The sequence below is a fragment of the Tachypleus tridentatus genome, chromosome 1 (genome assembly GCF_004210375.1).
Source record: "Tachypleus tridentatus isolate NWPU-2018 chromosome 1, ASM421037v1, whole genome shotgun sequence".
Lineage (NCBI taxonomy): Eukaryota > Metazoa > Arthropoda > Merostomata > Xiphosura > Limulidae > Tachypleus > Tachypleus tridentatus.
Window position 1 is genome coordinate 157,085,435 of NC_134825.1, and position 27,480 is coordinate 157,112,914.

At 35.7% G+C, this 27,480-nt stretch overlaps 1 protein-coding gene across 1 annotated transcript; it reads left to right on the top strand.

Annotated features, from left to right (window-relative positions):
• Positions 1-1,005: 1,005 nt before the first annotated feature.
• On the top strand, positions 1,006-27,216 carry LOC143228477 (dehydrogenase/reductase SDR family member 7-like). The gene is made up of 9 exons (XM_076459733.1): positions 1,006-1,221; positions 12,204-12,353; positions 14,244-14,350; positions 14,988-15,180; positions 16,660-16,706; positions 17,890-18,009; positions 18,184-18,350; positions 23,038-23,140; positions 25,330-27,216. Exons 1-8 carry the CDS (start codon positions 1,101-1,103, stop codon positions 23,105-23,107), a joined length of 975 nt encoding a protein of 324 aa, XP_076315848.1. The 5' UTR covers positions 1,006-1,100; the 3' UTR covers positions 23,108-23,140; positions 25,330-27,216.
• The last annotated feature ends 264 nt before the right edge of the window (positions 27,217-27,480 follow it).

The following is a 27,480-nucleotide window of genomic DNA, read 5'->3' on the forward strand; positions in this document are numbered from 1 at the left end:
AGGTATATTATTCACGTACATGATGAATAGGATTAAATACCCCTCCTTGAGGGACACCAGCTCCTGGAGTGAAACTCTCAGAGAAAATCCCTTCAACATTTTTTCTACATTATCTGTTTTCCAGAAAGTTTGACAAATAGTGAATAGTTCCCCGCAGTTGTTCCATTTCTTGCATTCGGAACCGGATACCGTTATGCCATAGAGTTTCGAATGCCTTCTCAATACCGAGAAAGCAAGCGACAGTGCATTCTCGTTTATTAAAACTATCAATAATTGCTTCGGTTAATCTAAGTGGTCTGTTGTTTGTTTGAATTTTTGTGTGTAGAGGTTTGTTCGTTTTTGAATTTCGCGCAAAGCTACACGAGGACTATCTGCGCTGGCCCACCCTAATTAAGCACTATAAGACTAGAGGAAAGGCAACTAGTCATCCATTCACCGCCAACGTTTTAGCTACTCTTGTGCTAATAAAAAGTGGGATTGATGGTTACATTTTAACGCCACAATAGCTGAAAGGGCGAGTATGTTTGCTGTAACGAGGATTCGAACTTACGACCCTTAGATTATGAGTCTAGCGCCATAATCACCTAGCTATGCCGGGCCTTGTACAAGGAAGAATGAAATATGGCAGTGGGACAGGAACCATGGAATCTTGGATTCATAGTCACGTGTGCTAAAAAGCTCAAGCCTTGTTCCTCTTAATATTAACTGTATTATCGATAATTCTTTAAACAAGAAAAGTTTTCACAGATAAGTGACTCAGAATTTTGAGGTAAATAAGAAACGGGAAAATATCGTCCATAGATACATTTATAATAATTGAAAACAAAATTGTGATTAAAATTTAAGGAAATATCAAGGTTAGTTCATCTTCAAATTGTATCTGATACTACATGTGTTTTACTTTGTTTGTTTTAGAGTTTGGTCGGTTTTGAAAATTGTAATTCTGTGTTATGCTCATCCAAAATACTTAGAAAGGTAACTAATTTTTATACGAATCTCACGTGCAGATTTCTCAGGTTCACAGATTGAGGGAGTTGTATTCACGTGGAGTGGATGTGTTTAGTATTATTACACGATTAAACTAGGCTACTCTATTTAAAATGCTCGAATACATAGTCTGTTTTGGGTTGTTTTTCTTAATTTTAGCTTGTGTTTTTTTTCTCGTGGTTATGGATTCTGACATAACGTTGTTGTGGCTTTGCAAATTTGGAAAACCGATCTGTAAGTTGATGTAAATTTAAATTTCGTAGTTAAAGTCATTTTGACGCGAACGAGTTAGAAATTTAAAGAGACTGTTTAGAGGCTTTCCGAAACTAGGTGTAGTGCAAGGCCTAGCACGTAGCATTCGATATAATATTTAACGGTAACTTTTTGCAAATTGTAAAAACAATCTAACCCAATTTATCACTAGAAGTGAACATTCCCTTCGACTGTAGGCACACTGAACTTAAAAAGAGATCAGTGAGTTTACAAAACGATTACTACTTAGTAATTATAACTTAAGACACGTCTCCTCTAAGAGTAAGTTTAAAGCAATAATCTGGCAACATAAGTAACTGAGTAAGTAAATAAACTGCCCATCAACGTTTCTGTGTTAATTAAAATTAAAGGAACATTTTTTTTTCTTGTAAATGCTATATTTATACTAATTATGGCAATTATGGTATAAAGTTAATATGATTTTCGTAACTCATACTTAACTTTCACTTTATACCTTTTTTTTTTTCTTTTAAAATAATATCAGTTTGGGATATTTTTAATTTTGCAAAAATATGTGGAAGTGGGGTCACCTTGGCTAGAGTTGCTTGAATTGTGGGCATGTTGAACAGCTATGGCATGTGTATGGGTGGGGCTTAGAAGAATGTAGTGACACATGACTTCTGTATTGTACTGTATGAGATTTATCTATTTATTCAATGAAGAGTATTCATTAATTTCATAAAACAAAAATAACTGAAAATGTGATATTATAGCATGTTTGCTAAAGAAAGAAACAAAAACTTCAAAGTGGATTCCTGTACGTGGTAAAGAGAAAAACCCAGAGAAGTTGAACTGAAAACACAGAATCTTCTCTGGGATCTAAACATCCACCTGTGGCAACCTGCAAAAGGGAGGAGAGGATCCTGGTGTTTGGGGGGTACAACTCCAAAACACTGCTTTGGCCTTGAATTCCTGGAGATGGGCAGCATCGGGTTAATCCCCCAGGGTCCATCAGCTGGTCCACTTAGGATAGGGTCAACTCAGTATCAGTGTTGGATGTTCTCAATGGGTGTTGTGGACATTGTGTCTGATGCTGGTGTTTGGGTACAGTGCTCACAAAGCCCTGGCATTGCTGCAATGTCTTTGTTTGGCATTGTAGTGCATCCTCTCATAGGGCTCCATGGTGGGTGGAGTCAGTGGGCATTGAAATGTATTGCCATTATTATGGGTACCTGCATTTATGGAAAAATGAATAAAAATTGTAAAAAAAAACAACATATTATCAGAAAATGATTATGCATGGATGACACTGTTGTACAGTTACCATCATTGTCAGATTCTCTGCCTCGATTTCTAATTATGCATTCCTTATCAAAGAAATTCTTAGGGCAGATGTCTTCCTTTTTTTATTCAGGAGGGATTAGAGGGGTTTGGGGTTTGCTAGCTCCCTCAAGTCAGTAAAAAAGTTGTGCTCTGGAGACATTTTGGTGGAAACATCTTCACCACAACATACCCAACTCCTCTTGAAATTGAAGGTCATTGGGGATATACACATTGTTGTTACTCTACATGCACTTTGAATTCTTCCAGAGGAGTTATAGTTCAGAAGGATTTTAAGAAAATTCCCAAGTCAGAAATCCTTGCTGGTTTCTTCAGCCAAGGCATTCATGAGGTACGACTCACAAAGATGAAATTATGTTGCCTACCACTGTTCTGATATTGATGTTTACATCACCATGTTCTCCTGCCACAGCCAAAGCAGGTTATCTTTCCCAACTCTCTCAGATGTTTCCAATGTCAGGAGTTTGATCACTCAAAAACATAATGTTGTGGTTCTTTAACATGCACTTGCTATGGTGGCAAAGACCATGATGCTTACGAGTGTGAACTAGAACCACACTGTGTTAACTGTAATGTTTCATACCACAATTACTCTATTACTTGCCCTAAGTGGGTGGAAGAGAAAGATGTGCAACACTTGAGGACTATAAATAATATATCCTAACTAGAGGCTTGAAAATTGTCTCCACTCCATTTCAAATGTATGCTGCTGCACTCCATTCTGCTGCTACAGTGGGAGTGCAGAAATATCTCTCCATGGCTCCAGCAGAGTCATTTCAAAACATCTAAAGAGTCTTTAGTTCTCCATGATTAAAAGAGTTGACGAATCTTTGTCTACTTCCATCTCTTATCCTCACCACTCCTTCCATTGACTGCCAAGTTCAACTTCCTTTGGCTTTGAGTTTGAGTGTTTCCTCGGGTCCATCCTCTTTGGCAGCTCCTAGATGCAAAACGATTGTTTGTTCATGCCCTCAGTCACTGGAATCTTTATCTGCAGACGGAGACCTGCCTACTTGACCCAGGGCAGGATCTATGGAGGTTGATAGACCTTTGTCCAATAAAGAAAAAAATGTAGTCCAAAAGAGAGGGGCTCAATGCCCCATTCTCATCCACATAAATAAAAATGGTCACTTTGATTCAGTGGAATTGTCTGGGTTTCGGTACAAATATAGATGACGTTAAGATTTGATTGATTACCATCTTGTGTGTCTCTCCTCACATGAAATGTTTTTGAGACCTGCCAATTCAGCCACCCTTTGGCAGTTTTCTTTGTACAGGTTGTGTGACAGATGAGTGTATGGAGGGGTGACACTGCTGGTTGATCAGCATGTGCCCATCCTGTCTTTGTCACTTGATACACCCTTGGAGGCTGCAGTCATCTATGTTTCCTTGGGTCATACCATCACTGTTTGTTCTCTCTACCTGGCTTGTGAAGAGACCTATGATCAGTCAGACCTTGATGCCCTCATTGAGCAGTTACCGTCTCCCTTTTTAATCCTGGAGGATTTTAATAGACATAATAACCTCTGGGATGGTGCTGATATTGATGGGAGGAGCTGTTTCATAAAGCAGATGCTTTTGGATCACTACCTTTCCCTCTTCAATTCTGGTTCTAATACTTATTTTCTTGCACCTAGTCAGTTTTTTACTGCTATTGCTCCCATTCACTATCCATTTGCTTTTCTTGGAGGGTTGACAGTAACCCCCAGGGTAGTGATAATTTTTCTATCATTTTGAGAGAGACTTACTGTTGTCGATGCCACCCAACCCATATGCTTTGATAAAAGTTGGACGAAACCAACTGGCACTCATTCTTGGAGCTTGATCCTGCCATCATTTGTAAGCCTCTGATATATGACTATATGGCAACAGTGACTGACTGTATTGTCCAGGCAGCTGCTCAGTGTATTCCTAAAATCTCAACATATTTTTTACATTATTCTTGTCCCTAGTGGAAACTTGCTTACCGTGTGATGTGAAAGACTCAAAAACATAGGTATCCCACATATTTGAATTGCATTGCTTTTCAGCAGGCCTGTGCATGAGCTCGGCAGATCAAATGTGAAAGCCAGAAGGAATCTTGGATTAAATATTTCTTTAGCATCTCTTCTACTACCAGTTTCAAGTCATTTTCAAATTCTAAAGGTCAGTGGAAAGTATACTTCTGCCCCCAACCCCTTTTGATCTTGCTCCCCAATGGTCGGGACATTGTTGATGCCCAGAGCATCACTGACAATCTTGGTGAAAGCTTTTCGCATGTATCTAGCACTTCTGCTTTATCCTCCACCTTCATAGCCATCAAGACACAGGCACAACTATCACCTCTCTCATTTTGGGTTGATTGTCTGTATAACTGTAATTGCCCCTTTACTTTGGTGGAACGTAAGTTTGCTCTCCATTTGTCTGGTAGTACTTCAGTCTGACCTGATGATATCAAATAGGCAACCCGTGAAGGGGAGGAGAGGATTCTGGTGGTTGAGGGGTCCAACCCTAACACACAACTTTGGCTTTGAATTCCTGTAGACGGGTGGCCTTTGGGTGGCCCCCTTGAGTCAATCGGCTGGTCCACTTGGGCTAGAGTCAACCAAGTACCAGTGATGGAAGTTCTTAACGGGTGTTGTGGACATTGTATCTGATGCTGATGTTTGGGTATAGTGCTCACGAGACCCTGGCGTTGCTGCATTGTCCTTGCATGACATTGTAGTGCATCCCCTCGCAGGGCTCCATGGTGGGTGGGGTCAGTGGGTACTGAAATTTTTCTTTTTTCCTATGGATCCTCCTTCAAAAAATTTAAATAAAATGGTGTAAAAACAGTCAATAGGTAAGCGACCACGTCTTGAAGACTCTGAGCATCAATCTTCAACATCTGTAACACATGTACCTTATTTTTTTATATTACATTCTCTTTCAGAAAAACCTTTAGGGCAAATGTCTCCCCATTTTATTCAGAAGGGACTAGAGGGTCTTGCCGGCTCTCCAAAGTCAGTAAAGAAGCTTCGATCTGGAGATATATTAGTTGAAACATCTACAACCCAACACAGTGAACCCCTCTTAAATTCAATGGCAGTTGGGGATATACCTATTGAGGTTACCCCTCATGCTACCTTGAATTCATCACAAGGAGTTATTGTTGAGAGAGGTTTGAAGAACGTCCCCGAGTCAGAGATTCTCGCTGGTCTCTCCACTCAAGGAGTTTCTGCAGTGAGGCGCATCTCCACTCGCAAAGATGGAGTTACACTGCCAACAAATACCCTCATTTTGACATTTACATCATCATGTGCACCTGCTACCATCAAGGCAGGTTATCTAATTTGCAGGGTATGGCCATACATTCCAAACCCTCTCCGATGTTTCCAATGTCAGAGGTTCAGCCACTCAAAGACATCATGTCGTGGTTCCCTGACATGTGCTCATTGTGATGGCAAGGACCACGATGCCTATGAATGTGACATGGACCCACATTGCATCAACTGTAATGGTTCTCACCCTTCCTAATTTTGTTCTTGCCAAAATGTTTGGAGGAAAAAGAGGTGTAGCATTTTAAAACTACTCATAACATTAGTTATCCTGAGGCTCGGAAATTGCTACTTGCTACTCCATCTCAGACATATGCTGCTGCACTTCATTCCACAACTACAGTGGGAGTGCAGACAGATCTCTCTGTGCCTCCAAGAGAATCGTTTTCAAAACAAATGAAAAGCCTTTTGACCTCCATGTTTAAAAAGGTTGATGAATCGACTTCCACTCCCATCTTTGTTCCTCCCATACATTCCAACAAACCTCAAGATTCACATCCCTCAGTTTCAAATACAGGCATTTCTTCTGATACATCTTTTTCTCCCACCCCAAGAGGCAAAACAATCATTCGTTCCCATCCTCAGTCACTGAAATCCCCTTCCAATAACAAAGACCTGCCCAATCGACCCAGGGCAGGATCCATGGAGGTAGATAGACCTCCTCCAACGAAGGACAGTAAGGAAAAAAGATGTGGTCGTAAACAGAAGGGTTCTCCAACCACTTTGCCTACCCGTCATTAAAAATGGCCACCTTGATACAATGGAACTGTCAAGGTTTACGTTCTAATCTGGATAATATCAAAACACTGATTGTTTCCTACCATCCTGTATGTCTCCTTTCAAGAAACATTGCTAAAACCTGCTAATACAGTCACCATTCAGCAGTTTTCTCTGTACAGAAATGACAGGCTGTGTGATGGATGAGTACATGGAGGGGTGGCACTATTGGTTGATCAGCATGTGCCCTCCCTGTCTTTGTCACTCAACACACCCTTGGAGACCGTAGCCATCCGTGTTTCCTTGGGTCATACCATCACTGTTTGTTCTCTCTACCTGTCTTCTGGAGAGACAAATCATCAATCAGACCTTGATGCCCTCGTTGAACAGTTGCCGTCTCCCTTTTTACTCCTGGGGGACTTTAATGGGAGGGGTCGCTCTCTAGAGTGTATGCTCTCTGATTACAATTTTTCTCTTTTCAATACTGGTTCTTCTGCTTATTTTCATGCACCTAGTCAGTTCTTTACCACTATTGATCTCTCAGTTTGCTCCCCTTCATTATTCTCCCATTTATCATGGAGGGTTGACAATAATCCACTAGGCAGTGATCATTTTCCTATACTTTAGAGAGAGACTGGCCGTGGTCAATGCCACCCTACCCGCGTGCCCCGGTGGAAGCTGGATCAGGCAGACTGGTCCACTTTCACTGCTCTCACAGAACGTGATCCTGCCATTGTGAATCAGCCATCAATACATGACTGTGTGGCAGTGGTAACTGGCTGTATTATACAAGCAGCTGCTCAGTGTATTCCTAAAACCTCAACACATTTTCCACGATATCCTCATTCGTGGTGGAATCCTGCTTGCCACTTAGCACGGAAGGCTCAAAAAATGGGCCTGGGATACTTTTCGTAGATATCCCACACTTCCGAATCGCATCACTTTCCAACAGGCCCGTGCACATGCTAGGTGGGTGAGACGTCAAAGACAGAAGGAATCTTGGATTAAGTTCACAATTAGCATATCTTTTACCACAAGTTCCAAGGTCATATGGGACAGGATTTGAACTACAATTCTATCCCACTCTGGATCTTACTCTCCTGATGGTCCCCTCAGTGTGGATTCCTGTATGTGGTGAGGGGACCTTGTAGGGAAGGTTCTGTTCTGTCTGGATACCTTCTCTGGGATCTAAACATCCACCCATTTGTTTGCTGTGCGTGGTGACCCGTGAAGGGGAGGAGAGGATCCTGGTGGTTGAGGGGTCCAACCCTAACACACCACTTTGGCCTTGAATTCCTGTAGATGGGCGGCCTTTGGGTGGCCCCCCTTGGGTCAATTGGCTGGTCCACTTGGGCTAGAGTCAACCAAGTACCAGTGTTGGAAGTTCTCAATGGGTGTTGTGGACATTGTGCCTGATGCTGGTGTTTGGGTATAGTGCTCACGAAACCCTGGCGTTGCTGCATTGTCCTTGCGTGACATTGTAGTGCATTCCCTCATAGGGCTCCATGGTAGGTGGGGTCAGTGAGTACCAAAATTTTTCTTTTTTTCCTATATTTTTATTATATTCTTCGAAACTTTGTTCCTTACCAAAGCATCCCACCTGGGGATGTGTTTTCCTTCCTTAGTGGGCCCGTAAGTTTTCAGAACAGACGATCTGCCATTGCTCTGTTTTGCTTTCACATCCAGGTGCAATTGGATGAATTGGGTCTGTCCTTGGATGACATTGCAGATTCCACAGGTCAGCCCATCCCACCATGGCTTATTACAGCCTTCAAATGTTACTTTTCTTTCAGTCATCTGAAAAAGGCAGATACTCCAGATTGGAAGTACCGTCATTTATTTAATGAACATCTTTCAAATGATCATTTCTTTCCCATTTATACAGATGGTTCCAAATCAGGTAATTTAGTGGGCTCTGCTATGGTTTGCTGCGGTTTGGTGGTTGCATGCAGAATCCCTCTACAGCTTCTATGTTCACTGCTGAACTGTATGCCATATTTCTTGCCCTAGATCATATTTAAGCTGAGCAGTACTCCAACTGCACTATTTATACTGACTCACTTAGTTATCTACTGGCCCTGGAATCGCTACACGTTGGCTCACACCCTGTTCTCGCCGATATTCAACACTGACTGGCCCATTTCTCATTAATTGCAACTTATATCCAATTTTTCTGGATACCAGTCTATGTTGGTATTTGAGGGAACGAGCTTGCAGATACGGCAGCTAAATCTATCTGCTCAGGCACTATTACCACTGTGGTTATTCCTTACATGGTCTATGGTCCTGTATTCAAGGCTCGGCTCTGTGCCAGCTGGCAGTCCACTTGGAGTGAGCAACGCGACAACAAGCTTTTTCAAATAAAACCCTAAATTGGGCTTTGGCCATCTAGCTTCCATAAGGTTCGGAAGGAGGACGTTGTTCTAACTTGACTACCCATTGGTCACAGTTTTTTAACTCATCATTTTCTTTTATCTGGAACTGATGCACCAGTGTGTAGTTTGTATAACGCTCAAATCACTGTAAGCCACATTTTACTTTCTTGCCATCGTTACGACTCTCAACGACGGTACTATTTTAAACATGTTTTCTCACAGGGTTTATCTGTAACATTGGACAGTGTTATTGGTGATGGTGACACTGTCCACCTTGATAAAGTTTTTAGTTTTTTAATGGCCATTAATCTTTTTAATCTCATTTAAGTGTTGGATATTTATTCATTACACCTTTTTAATTGTGGTTCTCTTTTCAAAGTTTCATTCTCTCTAGTTCAATTTGAAATTGGAAAATGGCCAGAACATTAAATAACTCGACACCAGGACTGGAAAGGCTAACTTCATGTGACTAACGCTGCTGTTTGAAATATCCATTTGAACTACCTGTTAGTCATCCTGGCGAGTTGTTATTCCAATTTTGCTGCGTGTCTTTTAAACTTTTATTACTTTACCCTTTGGTACTGGCCATAATGATACATAACCCGGAATTAGAACTGGAAAGACCAATTTCAAGTGACTGATGGTGGTTCTGGTACTTGCCCTTTTCGTCTTCCTGGCTGGTTATGATCATTACCATTCTGCTACAGGAATTCCTTTACAGCTTTATAGACTGGATGTCAACATTGGTTTTATGCAAGTTTGTGTTTTTAATTGCTGTTTTGTTTTTACCTTCATTTACTTTTACAAATTTTAATACATTCACTTTACTTTTGCCTTTTTACTGGACATTTGGCTGCTCATTATTACGATTTTGCTATGTGTCTTTTAAAACTTTTATTCTTTTACATTTTGATAATAGCTGCTATGACACATAACCCAGAACCAGGACTGGAAAGGCCAACTTCAGGTGACTGATGGTGGTTCTGGTACTTGCCTGTTCGTCTTCCTGGCTGGTTATGATCATTACCATTCTGCTACAGGAAGTCCTTTATAGACTGGATGTCAACATTGGTTTTATGCAAGTTTCTGTTTTTAATTGCTGTTTTGTTTTTACCTTCATTTACTTTTACAAATTTTAATACATTCACTTTTGCCTTTTTACTGGACATTTGGCTGCTCATTATTACGATTTTGCTATGTGTCTTTTAAAACTTCTATTATTTTACATTTTGATAATGGCTGCTGTGACACATAACCCAGAACCAGGACTGGAAAGGCCAACTTCAGGTGACTTATGGTGGTTCTTGAACTTACCTGTTAGTCTTCCTGGTGGGTTATGATCATTACCTTTTTGTTAGAGAAAGTACTTTACAACTTCTTTTACTTTGCTTTCTCTCTTAACATTGTAAACTAGGTGTCAACATTGGTTTTATCCTTTTTGTGTTTTTTAATGATGTTTTGTTTTACCTTCATTTCCTTTTCTGTATTTTACTACATTTAATTTGTTTTTACCTTTTTACAGAACGTTTGGCGCAGGTAGCCTAGCTGCTTTGTGCCATAAAACACTAAATCAGTTAATCAATCAATCAACTCAAGCTTTGTCTTGGAAAAGTTGTGTTTTCTGTGGTCTGTGAGGCACAATTCTTGTTGCTTATTTTTGACTGTAAGCTGACCTTTATTCCACACATGAAGCAGTGACATGTCAAGTGTACAAGGGCACTGAATATCCATCATGTCCTCCCTTCCACCTTTTCAATAGCAAATTGATGCTCTATTCTAAAAATCTATCATGCCCTCATTTTATCAGAACTGGTCTATGGGTCTTTGGTCCATGAAACTGCCAGCTCCTTGTCCTTAAAGGGTCTTCAGCTCTGCACAAGGGCTTTTCACACTTCTCCAGTCCAGAGTTTGTACATTGAGTCTCATTAATCTTTTCTACACCTTAGCTGTTTGCAACTGTTTTTACTGTATGCTTCAAAACTTCAATTCTTACCACAGCATCCTACCTGGAGTTGTGTTTTCTTTTCTCAGTGGGCCATTCTTTTTCTGAATAGACAATCTGCTATTATTCCTTTTGGTTTTTGGATGATGTGGGCCTGTCCTTGGATAACATACCTGTATCCAGTAGTCAGTCCATCCTACCATGGCTTATTACCATCCCCAAATGTCACCTTTTTCTTAGTCACCTTTAGAAGGTAGATATTCCTATTGGAAGTACCGTATTCTCTTTTCCGAACATCTTTTGTACCATTTTTCCATTCCCATTTATACTAATTGTTTGAAATCAGGTAACTCTGTGGGCTATGCCATGGCTTGTTGTGGTTCAGTGGTTGCACACAGAATTCTCTCTATGGTTTCTATGTTTAATGTCGTATTGTACGCCATTGCTCTTGTCCTGAATCATTTAGAAGCTAAGCAGTACACAAACTGATTTATACTGACTTGCTTAGCTCTCTACTCTCTAGTAGCCTTGAAATCACTTCATGTTTGTTCTCATCCTATTTTTGTCAATATTCAAAACTGATGAGACTATTTCTCTTTAACCTCAACTTCTATCTAGTTTTTTGAATACAAGGCCACATCAGTATTTGCAGGAATGAGCTCTCTGACATTGCAGCTTAGTCTGTATGCTCAGGTATTATCACGACTGTGCCTGTCCCATGCATGGACTACAGTCCAATATTCAAGGCTCAATTCTGCACCAGTGGACAGTCAACTTGGGGTGAGCAACATGATAACAAGCTTTTCCAGATCAAATATTCTGTCGCTCTTTGGTTATATTGCTGCTATAGGGATCAGGAGGATGTTGTCCTGACTAGGCTACACATGGGTCACACTTTTTCAACTCATCACTTTCTTTTATCTAGGACTGATGTACCTGTGTATGGTCTGTGTGACACTCAAGTTATAATAGACCACATTTTACTGTCATGCCATCATTGTCACCATCGTCATTGACACTGTCCACCTCAGATGTGTTTTAAATTTTTAAGGGCCATTGGCCTTTTTAACTCTTAAGTTTTTAATTTGAAAATTTGATTTTGTTTTGTTTTAGCATGATTTCTTTCTATGTATTTTGATAATTTTACTTTTATTTTTACTTTTTTACCTGTTGCTTGGTGCAGATAGCCTGGTTGCCTCGTGCCAATAAACACTAAACAACTAACTAACCAAGAAAAAAATTATTATATATATATGTATATGGTCTTTGTGACATGAAGTTATAACTAAATGTTACCAATATAAATTATGCTTGTATTCTTTGAATTTACAGCTGTTTTGAAGAATAATGTTGTATGGATTACTGGAGGTTCTAGTGGCATCGGAGAATTTCTTGCATATGAACTAGCAAGAGTTGGTGCAAGATTAGCTCTCTCTGGAACTAATGTGGAAAGACTAGAAAAGGTTAAACAACAATGCATTTGTAAGTTGTACTTGATATTTTCTTGATAGGTGTGTATGACAGAAATTTACTTTAACAGTTTCTGAAAAAAAAAAAAAATCTTTGCCAATAAAATATTATCCTTTAATCCTTGATTGTTTATAAAATTGTCGATAATTTGTTGCTTAAATTTAAAATTTACTTAATTTCTGTTTGATTATTGAAAAAGAAATGACTAAAAATATATATATTATTGCACATTGTTGTTTAATCTCATTATTACTGAGAATAGTAAACACCATTATTTGGAACAGTGAGAAAGTAATGCAGAATATTGAAACACACAAACTTGTTTCTGTGGAAAACATCTGTGGCCAGTTTTGAACAGTAATTTGATCTCCATGTTTGAAGTCTTTATTGGAATTAGGTGATGGAAACATAGTCCTTCTGGAAAGTTCTATTTTAATGAATATATTTTTGTTTCAATAGCACAGTTTTGGAAGCTTTAGTTTTAGTATTTTGAGGTTTTGTGAGGCAAAAAGGTTTCACATATTCTTAACAATTACATTCTGTTCTCTGTTAAGAGCTGAAATTTAAACTATGAATTACATTGTATCTTTGATTTTGTACATTTACCACTATTTGGCTGGGTTTGAACTTCATATTTACCTCACAGTGTGGTGTCTTCACTTTTGTAAGCAAATTTGGTATCAACATATTTTTCCATGTATACAAGTATTAGGGCATTTATTTTAGTCTGCTGAAGTGCTGCACTGTTTCTCCAGTTTAGAAGTGTTCAGAGTACTTCCTAAACAGGAATGATGGCTGATGTGCCTTCATCAGTATATTGTTAAATGTAGGTCCAGCGTTAAAGAACACAGAAATCTAGAATTTCTTGTCTTTTTTAACTCAATAAAGAAGATAAAGAATATTGTTTATAATAGTTGTACAATTTTGATAGTCTTGGTACATTTAAGAAACTACCCTATAAAGTATGGATGTTGAGGGTTTTGCCTCCCATTTAAGCCATGTTACAGAACTAAACATTTTAGTCCAGAACAAAATAACTATCAGGATAACTCCTCAATTACTCCATTAGAAATGCTAATTTGTTGTAACCTTCCAACCTGAAGAAGTTTTATAAAGTTCTAAAGTTAGAAAAGTCAATTCAAGTTATAATTTTCCCCTTTTTTATTCTACAAACTTGCATGTACAGGCTATGCCAGTTATATGTATTCTTTAACATAATCTTGACTATTTACTGGTGATGATTATTTATTATATTACATCATGGTTAGATAAAATATTCAACATTTTATTGTTTACTTCCAAAATGCAATGATTATGTGTGAAAACAATATTCTGTTGTATCATAGACTGAAGTACATTTATTACATTTTATAACAATACTAGTGTTTATTAATTAAGTAGAATTACGAATAAAAATATAAATATCCTTATGACAGACATCCACGTGTGTGAATCTGTAATATCTCTAATTTTGATTGGAAAATATTTGACAAATGAATGATTATTGACTTTATGCAGATATGTGTGTTTAAAAAATTTACAAAACATTTTCAGCACTTTTGACACTTGAAAACAAAAACATGATACATCATTCATACGATGCTTTTGAGTGAAGTATATTAATAATTATTAGAGAGAAGTAAAGAATTAGGTATTTATAATTCTATGATGCAACTATAAAATGTATATTTAAAGTTTTTTTTAATTTGTTATAAACTTTCCCTTACTTTAGATTTTATGTTGTCAAGATAAACTATTTGAATGATTGGTTAAGAACTTTTATATTAAAGTTATTCATATTTCATATCTAAATTGCAGTAAAAAATTTGAAAACATTCTCTGTATAGTGTGTTAATTCATTCTGATGTGTATGTTTTTGTTTTACTTTCCAAATAAAAACAGTGAGTGGGAAACTTGAAGAGAAGGACATTCTTCTGGTTCCATTTGATATAACTGATTTTTCTCTGCACTCTGAGTGTTTTCAGAAAGTTATTAATCATTTTGGAAAGGTAAGACAGTCTGTTTTTATTTGTGATGTACAAGTTGTTCATTAGTATTTATGTACTTATGTGGTAATGTGTACATATGTTTGTCTTCTAAGTTGTTTATTTTCACAAACATGAATAAGGTAGGCACTTTTTGTTTTGCATCAGTAGGAAGATAAAGTATAAACTTTCAGTAAAGTAAGATTTCTTTCTGCTCTCAGTGCAAAGTTACTTCAAATATTGTATCAGTGTGAAGTAGATATAATCAATGTGTGGATCTGGGTGCATAGGATCATACCTAAAAAGAGATTTAATTAAAAACTTTACAACTGGGAACAAAAGTGCTACTTATATTTTTTTGTATACTAAAGCTGTATTGATCATTTTATTGTAGTAACGTAATGTTGGCTTCTGGTTACCGTACTTTATATTCTTTAGTTATATGTGCATAAAGTCAGCACAGATTAATTAAAGTACTTGTGAGAAGATAAGTATTAATACAACTTAAATCTTATGATTTTTTTAAATTAGTAATTAGGATGTTTTTATTTCTTTTCAGCAACAGTTTGTATTATTGATATTACACAAAATTTCAGTAATGTTTATTGCATAAAAAACATAAACATTATTTTCTTATAATTTTGCCTATCTTCATTTTCAGATTGATATTCTAGTGAATAATGCGGGACGTACACAAAGAGCTGAGTTTGTTGACATTGAACTGGAAGTTGACCGACAGATGTTTGAACTCAATGTATTTTCCAGTGTGTCTCTAACTAGGATTGTCTTGAAACATTTCAAAGAGAAGGGAGCTGGCCAATTTGTAATTACTAGCAGTACTGCTGGCAAAATTGGTTTGTTTTTATCAATATATAAATGATAAATAGTTGAAGACATTTTTAAACAAAGATGACTTGAGAAATTTGTGTAATTTATGATAAATGAAACATAAGAAAAAGTGATGCAAAATCATGTCTTATCACAGACATATCAAAGTTGCACTTGATCTGCTAAAACAAATGAGCAAAACATCAAAAATCAAATAATGTGTCCTACACATTCATATATCTATGAAACAAAAGTTCAATGTAATTAATTTTAATAGCACACACCTCACTGTTAATCCAATAGGCAAAGTAAACAGCTGTAGATATGCTAGTGGTTAGTATTTTAAGCTGTAGGTCAAAGAGTCCAAGGTTTCAGTCATAGTATTTCTAAACATGATCCCCACTTTCAGCTGTGTGTGTGTGTTATAGAAGTGATAGCCAGTCTTGTTATTTGGTTTCAAAGGTATTGCTAAGTCTGAGGTTTTGGAGTCTCACCTTTTCATTGAGCTCACTTTTAAAATTTTAGTTTCTCCTCATAGCTTAAATATATTAAACTAGATATTCTATTAGTCCAACTCTCAACTTTTTTACTTTAATGCATAAACATTAAAGAAGTAATTGTAGGTGTATGGGTGGTTTAAATCATTTTTGTAAGAACACTTTTTCAGTAAATAAATTAAGTATATACTAGAAATAATCATGCATATGAATATGTAATTTTTTTAAGTATTTAAAGTTCAATGTTAACACATAACATAATAAAAATAATCATTTTAACTCTCTCATAACTGCTTATCATTTATTCCAATTGCACATTAAGCTTCTTGAGTTGACAGAACTGATAATGGAGACAGAATTTGAAAGCAACACATCTTTCAGATAGAAATACTTAGATTTTTATTTTACAATTAATCCTGTCAATAATACTCAAGCTTTGCTAAAGCAAGTCTTGTGTCTAAAGTTTAAAAAAAAGGTTTAGAAAGGTATACACAAGTTATTCTACTTGAAAATATGCAAAGCTCTTTTTTTTTTAACCATGTTTTGTGGGTTAATCTTTTTTTGCTAATTTATACTGAGATCTCTTATTCTCATGTAAAAAAACAATAACAAAAAACAGCTTGTAGAAAAGAATTGTATCCTAGCTGTACATTGGAACAGATAACAATGCTATTTTTGTATAAATGTAACAATTATATCTTGAAATACACACACAGTGTAGCTGCTTGGGTTTGACTGTTCCTCCTGTCATCAACCTAGTAAGATTACTTTTAAAATTTGAATACCAACTTAATTTACATGATTTATTGTATTTCTATGTAAAACTGTACAAATTTGTTTTTTTATTTACGTGGCTTCAGAGGCAGTGCCTTAAGTAATTCTCGTATAAGTAAAGAGAAATTAATTATTTTTAACTTGTTTCTGTAGAAAAGGTTGTTTTCCATGAAAACCTGAAAACATAAAATTGTAATAATATTCAGCTGTTAAAATGTTATTTCTATATTCTAGGAATTCCAAATTCAGCTTCCTATACTGCTTCCAAACATGCCTTGCACGTAAGTAGAATAATTTGTAAGATAGTCTGTGAAAACAAAACCAAAACTTGGTATATATGCCTTTTTTAATGCTTGATGTAATGAAATTTTGACTACTTTGAACTTTATGTAGTGTGTAAAATATAACAAAATTAAGTGATAGGATATTTAATTTTCCATTTGATAGATGATAAGTAAAAACATTAATTTACCCTTTTATCATCAACTTTAAATAAGCACCACTGTATGAAAAATCTCTTTGGAAGTAGGACTTGTTCATCAGTGAAAGTATACCACCGAGTCAGTGTGACAAAAATTCAAGTTTTGGTATTTTTTTCCTTATGTCCTTTAACAGTTGTCATTCACCATGTCCATGTTAAATACTGACTGTGTACAAGTAAAAAGTGTTACCTGTAAAATTTATTGCAAAGCTAGATGTGTATATATTTATATCCAACTAACTTGTTTTAACAACAACAATAAACTGAACCAACAGATCTTCATTTTTAGGTCTTCTCGAAAGCAAAAGATATAAAGACTGACTAGGCCTAATGCAAAAGTCAATGAACGTAATACAATTAATAATGTACATGCATATCATAATAACAAAATGTAGTGTGTGTTGTTATGTCCTACCATTATGGTTTAGTCTGTTATTAAAAAAATATGGAATAAAACTGACCTCTCTCTATTGCATGACCTTTTACCCTGTAAGGAATTGGAATTCTTTGTTACCACTACTGATATCATTATATTGCATCGTAAAGGATAGATTTTGTATTTATGCATGCACCTTTGCTTGTAGTACTGATCAGTTTGTGTTACCACAATCTCTTCCACCCAGTTGTTCCATAAAGTATAGATTCCATTCTGAATTGCTTTCCAACCACCTCTACCATCATTTTTGTTTGTTACAATAGGTGCTTTGATCTTGTCATGTTATAAGGTTCTGTTTTTGAAACTGTGTAACTGTTGAAGTGAAGTATAATATCTTCCACCACCACAACTCTGATTTCTAAACAACAGATACTGGTGTATAATGTGTGGATCATGATATTGTTGTAGGCTGATGATGAGAAGTAAAAATAGTAATAATTTTAAGTGTGTACTTCATATTATTGTAGTGTCTGTGTATACACACTAAGAGAGACAACACAGTTCTTAAAGAAAAGCATTTTGTGATGTCTTATATTTTTTGCTATAGGGTTATTTTGAATGTTTAAGAACGGAGATGTCCAATGATAACATCAATATAACTATCATATGTCCTGGACCAGTTTTCACACCACTTCTGGAAACTGCCTTTACCGAAAAGAAAGGAAAAGTATGTTTTTTTATATGACATTTTTTACCAATAAGAATGTCTTTTGGTATTTTAAAAGAAAACTATGCAATTTCTACACTATCATTAGAAGGAAGCACTTGTGTAAATATAATTTCACCAGCTAGTTTTCTGAGAACAAAGGTGTAATGTTTAACCATCCCATATTTTATGAAGGTTGTTGGACAGAAACATTCACCACAAGATAAACGTATGGCAACTTCTCGTTGTGCATACCTGATGGCAGTAGCAATAGCAAACAAAGTGGATGAGGCCTGGTTGTCTTTACAACCAATACTTACTCTATATTATATTTCCCAATATACTCCATCTTTCTTCAGGAAGTGAGTAATCCTCTTTTTTTTTAATTAGTTAATTTAATAAAATTTCTATTCTTACAGCAAGATAGAAGAGTCTAGACCAATTTTTGTCAATATATATAAATTATGCTTTTTCCATGCTAGAATGACAACTTATTATAACACGAAAATACAAATGTTTAATCTAGGTAGGTTAAGTCTCATAACTTTATTTATTTATTACTATATTGACCTTTCAGTCATGCCTATCTAACATTACATAACTGGCATTGATGTGATGCATGTGCACTTATGTTACTGTGTCTAGTAATATAAAATTAACCTTCATGTCTTCTCTGTCTTGGCTGTGTTTTAGTGGACTATTACTTCATAATATACAGTCACATTTCAATTATTATGCTTTATATATGTAAATAGATTATTACTATTTAGAGTACTGGATGAGGGGACCTCCCAGGGAAGTTCTGTTCTGTCTGGTTATTTTCTCTGGGATCTAAACGTCCACCCGTGTGTTTGCTGTGTGTGGCGACCCGTGAAGGGGAGGAGAGGATCCTGGCGGTTGAGGGGTTCAACCCTAACACACCACTTTGGCCTTGAATTCCTGTAGACAGGCGGCCTTTGGGTGGTCCCCCTTGAGTCAATCGACTGGTCCACTTGGGCTAGAGTCAACCAAGTACCAGTAATGGGTGTTGTGGACATTGTGCCTGATGCTGGTGTTTGGGTATAGTGTTCACGAAACCCTGGTGTTGCTGCATTGTCCTTGCATGACGTAGTGCGTCCCCTCATAGGGCTCCATGGTGGGTGGGGTCAGTGGGTACCGAAATTTTTCTTTTTTCCTATGGATGCTCCTTCAAAAAATTTAAATAAAATAGTGTAAAAACAGTCAATAGGTAAAGGACCACGTCTTGAATACAAGACCATAGTCCATGTACGGAATAGGCACAGTGGTGATAGTGCCGGAGCAGATAGATTTAGCTGCCGTGTCTGCAAGCTCGTTCCCTCGAATACCAACATGGCCTGGTATCCAGAAAAACTGGATAGAAGTAGCAGTTAATGAGAAATGGACCAGTCAGTTTTGAATATCAGTGAGAACAGGGTGTGAGCCAATGTGTAGTGATTCCAGGGCCAGTAGAGAACTAAGCGAGTCAGTATAAATAGTGCAGTTGGAGTACTGCTCAGCTTCAATATGATCCAGGGCATGAGATATGGCATACAGTTCAGCAGTGAACACAGAAGCTGTAGAGAGGATTTTGTGCGCAACCACTGAACTGCAGCAAACCATAGCAGAGCCCACTGAATTATCTGATTTGGAACCAATTGTATAAATGGGAACGAAATGATTGTTTGAAAGATGTTCATTAAATAAATGGCGGTACTTCCAATCTGGAATATCTGCCTTTTTCAGATGACTGAAAGAAAGGTCACATTTGGGGGCTGTAATAAGCCATGGTGGGATGGGCTGACCTGTGGAATCTGCAATGTTATCCAAGGACAGACCCAAGTCATCCTGGATGCAAAGGCCAAAAGGAGCAATAGCAGATCATCTGTTTTGAAAAAGTACAGCCTACTGAGGAAGGAAAATACATCCCCAGGTGGGATGCTTTGGTAAGGAACGAAGTTTCGAAGAATATAGTAAAGATAGTTGCAAACGGCGAAGATGCAGAGAAGGTTCATGAGATTCAACATATAAGCTTTGAACTGGAGAGTTGCGGAAAGCCCCAGTGCAAAGTCGAAGTCCTTGGTGATGAATGGGGTCTAGCATCTGTAAGGCCGAGGGTCTGGCAGAGCCACAGACCATTGATCCATAGTCGAGTTTTGATCGAATAAGAGCATGATATACTTTTAACATAGAGCATTAATCTGCTCTCTTCAACTGGTAGTAGAGAGGACACGGAGGATGTTCAGTGCTCTTGTGCATTTGACCCATAGCTGCTTTAAGTGTGGTATAAAGGTCAAAGATAAGCCCCAAAAACTTGGTCTCAGGGACCACTGGCAGCGAAACTTCACCAAAATGAAGTTCAGGATCAGGGTGAATACCCCGTTGGCAGCAAAAGTGCATGCAAACAGTTTTAGAGAGAGAGAAATTAAAGCCATTTGCCATAGTGCACTTCAGTACACGATTGAGGGCAGTTTGTAGTTGCCACTCAATATATCTCATGTTCAACGACTGACATGAGATGTGAAAGTAAGGTTCGGAAGGAGGAAGTTGTTCTAACTGGACTACGCATTGGTCACAGTTTTTTAACTCATCGTTTTCTTTTATCTGGAACTGATGCACCAATGTGTAGTTTGTGTAACACTCAAATCACTATCAGCCACATTTCACTTTCTTGCCATCGCTATGAATCTCAGTGACGGTAATATTTTAAACATCTTTTTTTCCCAGGGTTTATCTGTATCATTGGACAGTGTTATTGGTGATGGTGACACTGTCCACCTTAATAAAGTTTTTAGTTTTTTAATGGCCATTAATCTTTTTAATCTCATTTAAGTGTTGGATATTTATTCATTACACCTTTTTAATTGTGGTTCCCTTTTCACAGTTTCACTGTCTCTTGTTTAGTTTGACATTGAAAAATGGCCAGAACATTTAATAACTCGACACAAGGACTGGAAAAGCCAACTTCAGGTGACTAACGCTGCTGTTTGAACTACCCATTAGTCGTTCTGGCGAGTTGTTATTCCAATTTTGCTGCATATCTTTTAAACTTTTATTACTTTACCCTTTGGTACTGGCCATAATAACACATAACCCGGAACCAGGACTGGAAAGACCAACTTCATGTGACTGATGGTGGTTCTGGTACTTGCCTGTTCGTCTTCCTGGTGGGTTATGATCGTTACCATTCTGCTACAGAAGTTCTTTACAACTTTATAGATTGGATGTCAACATTGGTTTTATGCAATTTTCTGTTTTTAATTGCTGTTTTGTTTTTACCTTTGTTTACTTTTACAAATGTTACTACATTCACTTTACTTTTACCTTTTTACTGGACATTTGGCTACTCATTATTACGATTTTGCGGAGTGTCTTTTAAAACTTTTATTATTTTACATTTTGATAATGGCTGCTATGACACATAACCCGGAACCAGGACTGGAAAGGCCAACTTCAGGTGACTTATGGTGGTTCTTGAACTTACCTGTTAGTCTTCCTGGCGGGTTATGATCATTATCATTTTGTTAGAGTAAGTACTTTACAACTTCTTTTACTCTTCTCTCTCTCTTACCATTGTAAACTAGGTGTCAACATTGGTTTTATGCTTTTTCTGTTTTTAATGATGTTTTGTTTTACCTTCATTTCCTTTTCTGTATTTTACTACATTTAATTTGTTTTACCTTTTTACTGGACATTTGGCACAGATAGCCTAGCTGCTTTGTGCCATAAAACACTAAATCAATCAATCAATCGATTACTATTTAGAAATAAATTATGAAACTTTTTTTCTTAAAATATAGAACGGTAAATAAAGAAGTAAAGCAAACAATTATATCTTTTAGCTATGAGCTTGTACTTGGTTGTTGGTTGGCAAAGGTTAAGATTTTTAAAGTTTCACACATGGAGAATGTGAAATGAAATAAATTTTTTGGGTTTTTATATATACAGTTGAATAACCAGAAAAAATCATAAATTACTATGTTGAATCCTACTATGATTTATCCAGCTGTATTTTGTTCTAAAAAACATGAAATTTTGTGCAGATTAAAGACACAAACTGCTTGTCTTAAAATCTTAGCTTGAAAGAAAGAGGTAGGCTTTTATCACATTAAAATGGCTTAGAAAACCACTAGGAGGGCATTCCAAGCTGTCAATTTGTTATTCACATGTCATATATTGAAAGGACCATTTACAAAATATGGAAAGATGTGAGCAGGGTCACTATGTTTGATTCGGTACATGAGCAATGTCTCGCCATATAAGAAAGATAGGAGATTCTTATTTTATATTCCAGCTTCTCAGTATCAGTAATTTGAGTTCTTAAATCATATGAAGCTGAAGCTATAGGCTTTGTATTTTAAAATCAGAGATACCTAATTTAAACCAGTGCTGAATTCAACATGTCACATGACTCACAAAAATCAATATTTAGTTGTGTTATTTTAATACATACTTTTAAATTAGGAACATAAGTGATGTATTATATTAAAATTTGAATTATAATCTACAGTTTGATATCAGACTTACTGACATAAATTCATGAAATAGTAGTTCAATACACTTTTGAATGCAAGTCAACAAAGATGATGACACGGGCCTTGGCCCGTGATCAATCGTGATAGAATTAAAGTGAAGAGTAAAATCATTTTGGGATCATATAGTGCATTTTTCACATTGCAAGCAAAGATTAACAATCTTTGCTGTTGTTCATGTATATTTTTTTACTTTCTGTTGTTGCAAGAGAGAAACTCATAATTGTATTTGTATTTGAGTCAGTGGTATTTATTTTGGAATAATGGTTGCTAAAACAGTTGGCAGACAGAGAACTCACTGATTTTAAGCTTTGCAAAGTTAAATCATGGTTTGTAGGATCTTTATTACGTCAATGAAGTACAATAACGGTTTGTTTCTTAGTGTATTTTGACACTGATTAAGCTTGTTCAGCAGTTTTAGCAATAAAGTAAATAGTTGTAATATATACAGAAATTGCTAACGAATAACATTCAGTTTATTGTTATTATTATAAGGATTTATGATTTCTATTCCCTACAGTGTAATTGTAAAAAATGTAATGAAGCCGGAAAGAATGAGTAAAATGAGAGATGGAAGAGCGAGTCCATAAAGCAAGTAAAGATTGAAGTCCACCCTTCCTTTTGTAAGTGCAAATCTTCAATATAGAAGTCGTGGCAATTATCACATTGTATTTCATAAATAATGTTGGTGTTCTATATTGGAGAAACAAGTAGAAAAATGGAAACCACATTCAAAGAACACAAAAAGTCACCTTCACATGTTTTCGAACACTGCAAATGAAATAAACACAATATAACCATAGAAAGCACCCAAATACTAAGTAAAGAAACAAACATAAATGCAAAATTAAAGAAGCCTTACTTGTATAAAACTCAAGTCTAAAATAAACCAATATAAAGGAACACCTTTATACATATATAAATAAATATAATCAAATATCTAAGCATGCTCTCTACAATCCTACACTCAATTACACAACTGCCTTCAAATGTAGTTAGCTTTCAGTCAGTTACCTCTTTCTTTCTTTGTGAACCTGACGATGACCGAAGAAGGTCGAAATGTTGTTCGCTCCTCTACATAGTGCTTTCTCTACCCATACCAGCCATTATTACATATATACAGACATGCTATTATAATAAATTAAACATTAAACCACCTGTTAGTTTGGCTGACTTATTAAGTACATAATAAATAACCTATTTAGTGAAACATATCAGTCACTAGGTTCACTAATATGGTGCCCTAAATTAAGACCTTTTACTGGGTATAAAACAAATTTTTTACAAATGAGGTGGCTCAGCATGGCCAGGTGGTTAAGGAACTAGACTAGTAATCTGGGGTTTGCGGGTTCAAATCCCAGTAGCACCAAACATGCTCGCCCTTTCAACCGTGGGGCATTATACTGTGATGGTCAATCCCACTATTTATTGGTAAAAGAGTAGCCTAAGTGGTGGTGGGTGATAATGACTAGTTGCCTTCCCTCTAGTCTTACACTGCTAAATTAGGGATAGCTAGTGCAGATAGCCCTTGTGTAGCTTTTTGTGGAATTCAAAAGAATAAACAAGCAAATGAGGTGACTTACTAAGTGGATTAACATGGTAAGATTGAATCACAACTTTTCTAGACTTGAAAATCAGACTGTTAGTCGCAGTATATGGTGTCTATTAATTAATAGGATCATTGCCTAGACAAAGTAATGTTCAAAGTAGAGATCCAAACATGTACAGCCCAAGCTAATATTGTTAGTATAAATGACATAATCTACATTTGATTCTAATACAAGTAATTGTCTAGTAGACCACATAGTTTGCCTATTAGGTAAAGATCTACACCGATTTTTGGGGAAAAAAAACAAGTAGTTTCCTATTCTTTGTAATAATATTTTATTCCAAAAGTGTTGTATTTTTTTGTTAACATAGCTGACACAAATGTTAATGCTTATTTTAACTAAAAGATCTAATCTTGCATCAGAGTTCTAATGTGGAGTGTGTTGGTTGATACACGATAAGTTAATATTTGACACATTGAAGATTCTCCAGGTAAATGAAACATGCTTTGTTTTTTTAGCAATATATTTTGAAACATGCCACAAAAATATTACTTGAGTATTCTGAATGCACTTAATAAAGGAACACAAAACATGTTAGTGTTTTACAAAGTTTAGTTCAGTGCATCACAAAAGCTTGTGTTATGTGAGTATATACAGAACAAGTAATGTAGATTTACGCAACCGCTTTTACTCAAAGTAGAACAAAAGACAAGGGTGTATATGGAGGTTGTCACTGTATTCAGCAGAAGAGCCACCTAGCTACTAATTTTTTTTTATTATTTGTTGTCCATAGAAGCATAACTATCATAACTTGAAAGTTGAAGAAACTTGAAAGTTCTTGCTACATGAATGAGACACAGGCGACTTTTTACATACTAAACTTGTATTATACACCACAAGATTACATGTTTTTGTTTGGGGGGGAGACTTTTTAAAATATTGCAATATGTTAGATGCTTTAAAAGTTTAATTGTATCTGTATGTTTGAGTGATCATGAATCAAGCAACATGTATTCACTACATGTATGCTACTCCCACTGCTGCTTTTTTGTTGTTGTTGTTTGGAATCGTGTGTACTTAAAATGGTTAACTAATTTGTAATAATACATTAGTTGAATTATTGATATATTATCATTTTTTTCCTAGACAAGTGTGACATAGCCACTTGTACAGTTGTGATATGTTTGAGATAAATTAACAATATAGATCAAAAGTTAAATATATATTAAAATTAACTCATTGTCTGCTTATCCACCATATAGGGTATTTTCCACCTCAGGCAGTTTAGTGAGTGTGCTGTATAGTGTATGGATTGGAAAAATTCTGCTCATGTCTAAAACAGCAGCAGTCAGTAGGTTAAAGATAAATATCAGGTGTTGATTCAACAGTTTTCAAAATATATAAGATTATTATTTTACTGAATTATGGTGAAGGAGATAGTATGATATGTTTAGGGTATAAACTTAAAAATAAGTTAATGCTGTAATTGTTAAAAAATTTGTTTCAGCTCTTAAAATATGAAAATAATAGACATTTTTAAAGTTGCTCTGAAGCCTGCAAAGTCAAAGGTAAATTACCAAAGACTGTAAGGAAATAATCAATAATAGTTTTAATAATTTTTATTTGTCAAAACAAGGGTGGTTATAATTATGCCATATATAAACCACTGAATGTATAAAAATAAAACACAATAATTTCTGCTCGTACATTTGTCGCCAATAATATGCAATGGTTAAGAAGGTACAGTGTTGAGTGTTATTCAAATTCTTACGTATCTTGTTAGATTTCTTTGAAAATTAAAGAAATGCATTGAGCAAAGTTAGGTTTTAAAACATTTATAAGTATATGTGTTGAAAAAAAACCTTTTATTTGTTATGATTCTTATTTTACATTGCTTTTTGTTTCTGTTTCTTCAAAGGCTTATACTTTGTCAAATATACAAATTGAGATACAACTCTCACATGGAAATCAATGTTTATAAAATATAATTATCTCAACAGTTTTTTTGTTGTTGATCAAAAGTATGTAGATTTATATTTCTTAGTAAAACATATGAGCTTTCATTTAATTGTGTATTTTTAATGACAGATTATTGGACAATTTTCTAGATCACTAATGGTATTCCTCTAATTTGAAAAACAGCAGATAATAATCTTAAGTGTATGAAATAAGTAATTTTCATATATATTGACCAAAGTAAAAAAAAAATAATTTTGTTTGATAATGACCAGCATGAAGTATCACAATTGTAAACACCGAGTTTCAAGCATAAAATGTGTAACAGAAGCACTTTAGTTATGATGCCAGTAAATAAATTTTTATTCTAGAAAGTTTTCTAACACTTTCAAGGTACATTTAATGTTAAATAATGAGAAGTGTTTGATGTTTGAGTGTTCTTCTATTTACCAGGAGTAACCTATATGTATAAAAGCATTTGACTAATATAATATTCAGTATCAATGCAGTTAATTTAATCTACTGAGTTATTCAACAGGCAAGCTGTATAAGATAGTGCTTTTGTTTTCTCATGGTACTAAGATTACAAGTTTGGTAATAATAATAATAAAAAAAAAGCATGAGGGCCAGCCTGTTCTTGGAGTCATGCTTACTTATAAACTTAGACGAATTTGGGAAATTTCGAGAAGTACACAATTTGGGGCAAAAAGAGAGGTAGTTTTTTTACCTTCCCAAATGTAAAAAAAACAACAAAAAACAACATGCACTCACACACACACACACACACAGTGAGTAACCCTGAAATAAGAAAAATATCCACCTTTTGTTGTTGTTTTTCCCATTTCTGTTACAGTAATGCTTCAATTAAATAATCTGGTAAAACCATTATTTTTTAACTCTGTTGTTTAGTTGAATAATAGTTGTGTAATACATACATATAAATATCCATGATTGTCATGTGTGAAATGAGAAGGGTAAGTAACATTTTGATAAAATGAATGTTATTTTAAACTATTAATCCTGGTTGTTTATGTTAAAGCATTTATAATCCATGGCTATCACCAGTGAGAAGCAATTGCATTTCAATATATGCAGCATGAAGCTGAGATATGACATGTATGTGTGTGTAATTAACATTTATATCTTGTATAAATGATGGAACCATTCTGGAAAATAAATAATTTTGCTCTTTATATAGGAATTTCTAATAATTCTCTTTTACTTCCCTTATTTTGCCCTTTTCAATGATAATGGAGTTTTTGTTGTCTCAAAATTATTTTTTATTAAATTATCAAAAGTAATTTGGAACACAAACATCATAATAATATACAAATAATTAAAAGATTTAAGAAAACTTTAAAAACTGACTTGTTTCGAGAGGAACATGTAAAAATAGAGAAAACGTACTCACTTGTGAAATGGGATATGAATTTAAACCTATTTTGAAGCCATACTTT